The sequence below is a fragment of the Clarias gariepinus genome, chromosome 28 (genome assembly GCF_024256425.1).
Source record: "Clarias gariepinus isolate MV-2021 ecotype Netherlands chromosome 28, CGAR_prim_01v2, whole genome shotgun sequence".
In the NCBI taxonomy this organism is placed as follows: domain Eukaryota; kingdom Metazoa; phylum Chordata; class Actinopteri; order Siluriformes; family Clariidae; genus Clarias; species Clarias gariepinus.
Window position 1 is genome coordinate 7,207,644 of NC_071127.1, and position 8,582 is coordinate 7,216,225.

Genomic DNA, 8,582 nt, shown 5'->3' on the forward strand with positions numbered 1-8,582 from the left:
TATGAGCCACACCCCCAGACACACAAAGAACGAGAGAGAGAGAGAGAGAGAGAGAGAGAGAGAGAGAAGGCTTGTGAGCAAAGGCCAGTACATAAATAAGATTTGACTGATTGTATGTGCATGTGCATACACAGATGTCAATCACATTCAATACACACTAATGCACAGTAGTAGTTTTTACATTTTCATCAGTCTAACCTACAGTCAGGTCTGTATTTGGTACAGTGATACAATTTTATGTAGTTTTGTCTCTGTACAACATCATAAAGAATTTGAAATGAAGCAATCAAGATGTGATTGAAGTATAGACGTTCAACTCTAATGCAAAAGATTTGACATAAATATTGCAATAATATTTACCAAATTATAGTCTTTAAAAAAAAGGTCTCTCCATTTTCACAGGCTCAGACGTGGACAGGCTTGGACAACTGATTCATAAGGTCAGTTTAATGGCCTGCTTTTTAATTTCAAGACAAACTAAGGAGATAAAATGGTTTAAATTATTCCAAGTGTTGAAAGCTGTGCATGGGATCTCTGTTGAAACAAGTGTCAGTGCAAGTGAAGCAGTCGATTATTAGGCTGGAAAAACAAACCAGACATATCTAAGCGAGATAGCAGATGTTCCAAAGCATACCACATCATCTGTCAAACATGGTGGAGGCAGTGTGTTATGGCACAAGCGTGTATGGCCGTCAGTGGAACCGGGTCACTGGGGTTGATTGATGATGTGGCCACAGAAAGAGGCAGCAGGAGAAAATCTGAAGTATATGAAGCTCAGATCCGGTCAAATACTGCAAAACTGATAAGACTATGAAAACAACCCAAGGCAAAGAAATGTAATGTTTGTTAAAAGCTGAGTCAGTCACCTGATTGTAAACCACCTACGCTGCTCTGTGCTTGATGAGGGCAAAACTGGAGACAGAAGGGAACCACAAAAAAGCAGCAACTGAAAGTCGCTGTAACAAAACAGCGGAAAAGCAGTTTGACAGATTGAAGAAACTCGGTTTTTGGTGATGAGCACGGGTTCCAGGTTTCTGGTCAACTTTGTGCATTCAAGCATTTTATAAAGCTAAATATTTATTATTATGTCCAATTATTTTTAAATCTGTGAAAATGAGCTAAGAGTTACACTTACATATATATTTACTCTTATTCTTACTTGCAAGATTTGTGTTTAAAACCTTACACTAAAGCTGATCTATTATTGCTTCATTGCAAATCCATAGTTATTGCATTAAATTGACTAAGAAAACTTTCTACCTTGATAATATCCAACATAAGTGCATTAGTGTAGCAGGCAATTATACAGGGAAATAAGGGGAGTTTTAACTCTTATAACTGTGTTCTGTTATTCTACACAATCAAAGGTCCTGGTTTGATTTGAATGCACTTTGAAAATCACATTTAAACACAACTTTCACCTTTCCATCGGGTTATATTGAGGATGCACCAAACAGTTCCCTGAGAATAAGACGTTACTGTAGAAACCATAATGTTTTAGAACAAGTATAATATAAACATTTGTAATCTTTACACTGAATGATTACAAATATCGCGGCTATGAAAAAGTGTTCACACAAAGGTGCAAAGGGTCCTTTATATATATATATATATGTGTGTGTGTGTATCGAGATCTAATCTTGTGTGACTGTAACTCTCAATAAAATCTAATCATAAAGCTGAATTTTATGATTCAGGGTTAAAGTTATGACGAATATCCCATCTGGTGAAGAGCTGTGATTGGAAATATTGTTTATTGAATCAGTGTGAGCTCAGGAAGGAAAGTGATGCTGCACACACAGAGACAGAGACAGCGGGGAAAATGTGCAACGTCAGGAAGCCTTATATTTATTGTATACACCTACATATACACGTACTGTATGTGTGTGTGTGTTTGTGTGTGTTCTTTATATATTTGCTCGTCTATCATGCCCTTCTTTTCTCCACCTGCACTTCATAGTGTTACACAAAGCTTTATTTTCATCACCTTCAGACAGGCTCAAACACACACACACACACACACACACACACACACAAGGGGAAAGCGTGTTGAAACGGTCTACACTTCTCCTCTCCAGGCTCAAGGTCAGTACTGCTCGAGTCACGCGCAATATCACGGGACAAAAGCTGACATACTGAATTCAGAAAGCATCTAACCGTTTCAGGCACTGATACACACTTCATTCCTAGAACAAAAAAAGGAAAAATATATATATATATAAAATAAAATAAACCGGGTTTAGTGTATGCTCGTAGTCATTTCTAACGCTTTGTGCATAAACACATGGTGGTTATTATTTTACACCATAATTTAAGAATAAATTCTTTAAAAATCCTACAATGTGATTTTCTGGATTTATTTTTCTTATTTTGTCTCTCGTAGTTGAGGTATACCTATGATGAAAATTACAGGCCTCTCTCATCTTTTTTAAGTGGGAGAACTTTTGCACAATTGGTGGCTGAATAAATACTTTTTTGCCTCACTGTACGTACACACACACACACATCAGATGTATAATGGGATTAAATGTAAGTCGCTCTGGATAAAGGCGTCGGCCAAATGCTGCAGAAGTAACTGCACATTCATACTCGTGTTGTCGTCGTGTCATGTCCTCTGCAGGCAGGTTTGTTTTGTAACACTTGTGACAATAAGATTGTGTCAGACCTGTTAAACAGTTAATATTGCACAGTGCGTATCCTCCGTGTGTTATCTGTGCAAGCTCGTCTTGTGTCTAGCATCCTAGTTAACATAAAATTACAAACATTAATTAATTAACACATGGCGGTCTAAATGTCCTCTGCTTTAGCTAGTACTGTAAAAAGTGGATTCTGAGGTCATGTGACATCACTTCCTGTGCAGACTTTTCAAACTGGACATCAAAACTTTTTTTATAATAATAATAATAATAATAATAATAAATATTAATATTATTAGATATTATCCCCTGTGCCAGTAGTGTGTAAATTAATAATAATAATAAATATTATTATTATAATAAATATTAATCTTATTATGGTGGCTTAGTGGTTAGCACTGTAGTCTTGCACCTCCAGGATCCAGGATCGATTTGGAGTTTGCATGTTCTCTCCTCCCGCTTGGTGGGTTTCCTCCAGGTTCTCTGGTTTCCTCCCACAGTCCAAAGAAATGCTGATTATTAATTATTAATCTGCGTCCCCTGCGCCAGTAGTGTGTAAATAAGTGTGTGAGTATTGACTGGAGATCCCACCAAAGTTATAAACATGGGATTAAAGGTAACGGTCACCATTGGCCTGTGTGGTCCCTAATTGTCCTACAGAGGATTCTTGAAGAATGGAATAATAATAATTAACATATTTGTTTTTACAATAATCATATGACATTATGCCGTCATGCCCTGATATGACACTGCGCCAAACCTCGATCGCTTAACAGAAGGGAATGCATCATGGTACAGCTCTGTTACTTTAGCAAATTACGCCCCCTGCTGGATGAGTTCAGTATTTTTTTGCAATTCTAAAACACCGTATATTTTTTACAGTAAAAATTTTTATTCCCTTATTTTCTATACAATGACACTATGATCTTTGATCTTATAGCTTATTGTGTCAAGCATATTTAATGACACTATGACGGAAAAAAATAAAACAATCCCACAAAATGCAATGTGTTCCAGTATGTCCAGCATAAATAAATGTTATAATAAAAGTTGTAATATTTAAAACATAGGTCGAGTTTTACATCATGAGTCCTCACCTCTGATGAAACAAGAACCGGTTACATCTCAGTGCACTTCTGTTAATTCAGCAATAATTAGCATGCTAACTATAACAATATGGGTGCACTATATGATTCTGTGTTTTGATTGGATAATAAGTCACTCCTTCTCTAACACTGCCTGGGAAATCGATGAGGATGTGTTAGAAACGATACAGGAATGCACTCAGTTAGAGTTTAAAGATACCAGTAATGGTGTGTTCATAACCACTTCCTCTCTCTCTCTCTCTCTCTCACACACACACACACACACAGACACACACACACCGTCTCTTGCCTGAAAAAAATATCTCCAGCGCATGAGAAATAAATAAAATCTCATTTAAAATGATGTTTTTTAGTAGGTGGCTTCATCCATGTTGTCATCACTGTCTCCTCCGAAATCCTCACCGTTGTCGAAGTATGACATGAGGTAGTCCGTCTCCTGAAACACAGCAGCAGGTGGTGATGTTTAAGATCAAAATCGTTTTCTCTGATCGATCAAAAGCTGTCCATTAATTTTTTTTAAATCTCATGAGCACATCTCCAAACATCTCACCTCTTCAAACTCTTCCTCATCATATTCCTCCACATCACCAGGCTCTCCTTCTTCCTCTTGAGTCTTTTTCTTCTTCTCATCACCCTCCTCCTCCTCCTCCTCCCCAGACTTGTTCTCCTCCTCTTTCTTCTCCAGGTCCTGTTGGGAAAGAGAATGTTTACTGCCATACTGTGTACAAGTACATAAAGTATTTGTCCCTGTAGTCGTCTGTATATGGATTCATGGATCAGTCTGACAAGATCTGCAGCAAACCCCTGGATTTATTAGGAAAAGTTTATTATTTGGTAAATTTCACTTGAGTCGATGATTCAATTTCTCACACATTTTGAGTGCCGGAGCAAAACACTTGCCATGCATGGGTGCCAATAATTCTGATTTGCCTTTATTTAATTACACTGTTATTACATTATCTGCATCTGAAATCGGTGGAGTGATTTGGGAATCAACTGGGGAGTCACTTTGGGAATCACTTGGAGACTCTTTTGGGAATCACTTGGGAATCACTTAAGGAGTCACATTGGAATCACTTCGTAGTCACATAGGCAATCATTTGGAAATCAAGTTGGGGGGGCGGGGTCACATGGAAATTACTTGGTAAATCACCCGGGAAGTCACTTGGGAAACACTTGAAAGTCATTTAGGAAATTACTTTAGAGAGTCATTTGGGGAAACGCCTTGGACTCACTTGGGGAATGACTTTGGAATCAATTGAGAATCATTGGGAAGCAGCTTGCTAACTGTGTGGTGGATCACTTGGAAGTTACTTAAGATTCTCTTTGTCATCACTTGAGAGACCATTTGGGAATCAGTTACTTGGAAGTCACTTAGGGAGTCAGTTGGGGATCACTTTGGGAATCACTTGGGGAGTCATTTGGGAATACCTTGGGAGTCACTTAGGGAATTACATGTGGGTCACTTGGGAATCACTTCATAATAACTTGGGAAAACATTTTGAAATTCCCTTAGAGAGTCACTTGAGGAGTCACTTGATGGAATGATTTGGAGTGGTGCTGTTGTTTGACAACAATCACTATGATGGTCTGTGGCCCGACTCCTGTCAGGCTGAATCCTGTTTTACCACGCCAAAGTTTTTTTCCTGTAACACCCTGAAGCGTTTTATTCCTCTTACACAACAGCAATTACTCTCTAACCGTTTAAAAAAGAAGACACCAAAGACTCCTTTCATAAGCATCAAATAAACATCTCTCTACAAAACCTTCACCATATCAACAATCACATGTAGATGACCCTGTGTCAGCTGGTACTATAGAAACAACATATTAGAAAGAACGGATCAAAGCTATTACAGAAAATCAATACCTTCTGACCAGAATCCAGAATTTAACAGTTATAACAAATATAATTAGATGTGATCTGATATGATCTTTTACCTCCAGTTTTTCTAAAAGTTCTTTGGGAGCAGCAGGTTTGATTTTGCGCTTCACTACCGGTTTGGTCTCTGTGAAAAGAAACAGGGAAATCAGGGACGGCCGTATAAGCATTTTATTGCATATCAAATGATTAATTGCTTGACAACTCCAGTTTGAATCTGAATGATTTGTATAAAAAAAAATTGTAAAGGCGGGAACTGGGTTTAAACCATTAGTTTTTTAAAAACATGATCATTAATTATGTAGCTGGCTGTTCACTCACTGCCTTTACGCGACTTCTCAACTTTAATGCAAAGCTCTTTAGGGAGTCGACTCCAGTCTGAAACACAAACATTTTACTCATAACAATGAAATAAGCATGTCCTTATCTGCACAGACATCGCTATTATCTTGATGTCTGTTTTTCTCACTTACCCGGAGTCCATTCGCTGTGCTTGGTCTCTCCGGTCTGGTACTTATCCGAGTAACGGGCCACGTCTGTCGAAACAAAACAATCAGAAACAATACGTCTTACGACCCGGCCGTTGGGATCCCTGACGACTGCAGGGGAGAAAACACGTTTTCTTTTGTGTTTGGACATTCAGGATAGTCATACGGGATTCATTTACATGCAAATGACAAAGGAAACAATACAGCGTTAACCGTTTGTTTAGCAACACAACAGAAGTGATTGGAAGACAACGATTTAAAGTTACATCTTGAACAAAGCACTGATACTGGAGACTCCTTCCATACAAGTTACATAAACGTCTCCTTACAGAAAACTTAACCATTGATTATGTATACTGAATGTGTTTTTGTTTTTTAAAAAACCTTTACGTTTTTTAATTTAGTTAGGCTCTGCTATAACCTGGAATAAACGCATCAATTTAATAACATCTCTACCTTTAGTAGAGAATAACAATAGTCTCACCTTTCTTAGGTGCAGACGGTTTGATGTGGAAAGGCAGGTTCTTGCTGGAGGCTCGGAGTTCTTGTTTAAGCGCCAGCATGTACTCCACCTCCTCGCCCGTTTGCAGAGGAACCGGCCTGAACTGCATGGGCTGCAAATGAACACATGGACATGAGGAAATACACGGACACAGACGGGTCCTTAAATCTTAAATAAACATCATCTCCATGAAGAAAACTTCACTCTTATGACATATACTGTAAGATTACAAAGTGAAGCCGTGATCCATCTGCAGGATAACAATGTAATGATTATCACGCTGAAGTGAAAATCATACGTACCGGGTAGAGCGGCGAAGGCGCCTGAGCGCTGCTGGGTAAAGCGTCTCCTCTGCCGAAACCCAAGGAGTCCACGTTAAAGGTGAAGAGACTCCGGCCTCGGCCTCTTCCAGACATGGCGTCTACCGACAAACAGAGAGATGACAAACATGCAGACATTTTAACCAACACCACTCTTTTTAGATGGACCTGAAGTCCAAACACCAGTATTACATGATTTATAGTGTTTGTTTTAGCTGAATTTAAATATTTATTTAATTTGTGTTTAACTGGGAGGGGAATATAATTCATCCAGTGGTGCTTTAGAAAACATTTAGTGTTTATATCAGGCTTTCAAAAATATATACATTTATAAGAATATTTTAAAAAATATGATTTTTTTAGTCCTTGCTTTGTGCATTCGGGGCTCAGTCATGTTGGAATAAAGAAGAACCGTCTCCAAACTGTTGCCACAAAGGTAAAAGTGATAAGAGATTCAGTTTTTTGTTTATTTATTCTGACAAGTTATTGTTATATCTTTTGCAAAACATGATTATTTCTATTGGGTGGGTGTGTTTCTTTTCTATATCTCTATTCTCTATATTATTTGTTAACTCTCAATCTGCAAAGAGCAGCATTTGGTGTCAGTACCAGAACCTCAAAAAACTATTTTTGGTACATTTATTTATTTGAATATTGTATACATAAATGTGCACTTAACTTTATCTTTAAATTTGTTTTACATATGTTTTATATATTTACACTTGGAAGAAATATTACCCACAATAAACAAGTTACCACATATACCATATATATATATATATATATATATATATATATATATATATATATATATATATATACACATTACTGACCTTGATTTGCAACATATAAATGACAATGAAAAAAGCAGAAATAAATAAATAAGTCTTGAGATTTTAAATTTCGAAGTATTTCAGTGAGTGCACTACAAAGGGTATAAGTAAGGTAGGTACATTATAGGTAAAATTATAATTATAATAATTAATTTTTAAAACATAATAGACAAGGGAGCCTGACTCAAACACATAAAGTCAAGGTTTATATTGAATAAATATATTAAATTAAAATACTTTTGTCCATATAGTGTTATATTCTCTTATTATTATATCATCATTTGAATAAACACTGAGATGATTCATATCAAGCCTCTGATCAAACCAAGCCAACAGTTGCATCAGTATCATATTTATTACAGTATATTACATTATACTGTAATAAGCCCCTGTTATAGTCTATAACATATTAAAGACATTCTTACCACATTTCCTTATAACATTATATTATTATATAAATAAATAATACATACATAAAATGTACATAAGATGTTTAATAAAACATTTATAATTATGACTATATCTATAACATACATAATAACACAATTGCATCATCTTCTAACCAAAGGTGTAACAATGTAACTGTGAGCTTTGACCACGTGACATGTGGCACGGAACATTATTGTTGTTCTTACCTCTTGACCAATTGCTCAGCTCAGATCCTTGTACAAATCCAGAACCTGATGATTAGACTGCTAAGCTAACACTCTAGATACCTCTCTATCTATGATAAAATAATAAAATAAAATAAATAATAATTTAGTGAAATAACCCGAGAGCTCTGTGTGTGTACGTGTGTGTACGTGTGTGTGTGT

The 8,582-nt window shown here is 36.7% G+C and overlaps 1 protein-coding gene across 1 annotated transcript; it reads right to left on the reverse strand.

The window, feature by feature from the left end:
• Nucleotides 1–3,982: 3,982 nt before the first annotated feature.
• polr3gla (RNA polymerase III subunit GL a) lies at nt 3,983–8,582 on the reverse strand. Its single transcript, XM_053490143.1, has 8 exons — nt 8,403–8,582; nt 6,917–7,035; nt 6,597–6,726; nt 6,098–6,160; nt 5,946–6,002; nt 5,684–5,751; nt 4,293–4,430; nt 3,983–4,178 (listed from the first exon to the last, which is right to left on the reverse strand). Exons 2-8 carry the CDS (start codon nt 7,028–7,030, stop codon nt 4,092–4,094), a joined length of 657 nt encoding a protein of 218 aa, XP_053346118.1. The 5' UTR covers nt 7,031–7,035; nt 8,403–8,582; the 3' UTR covers nt 3,983–4,091.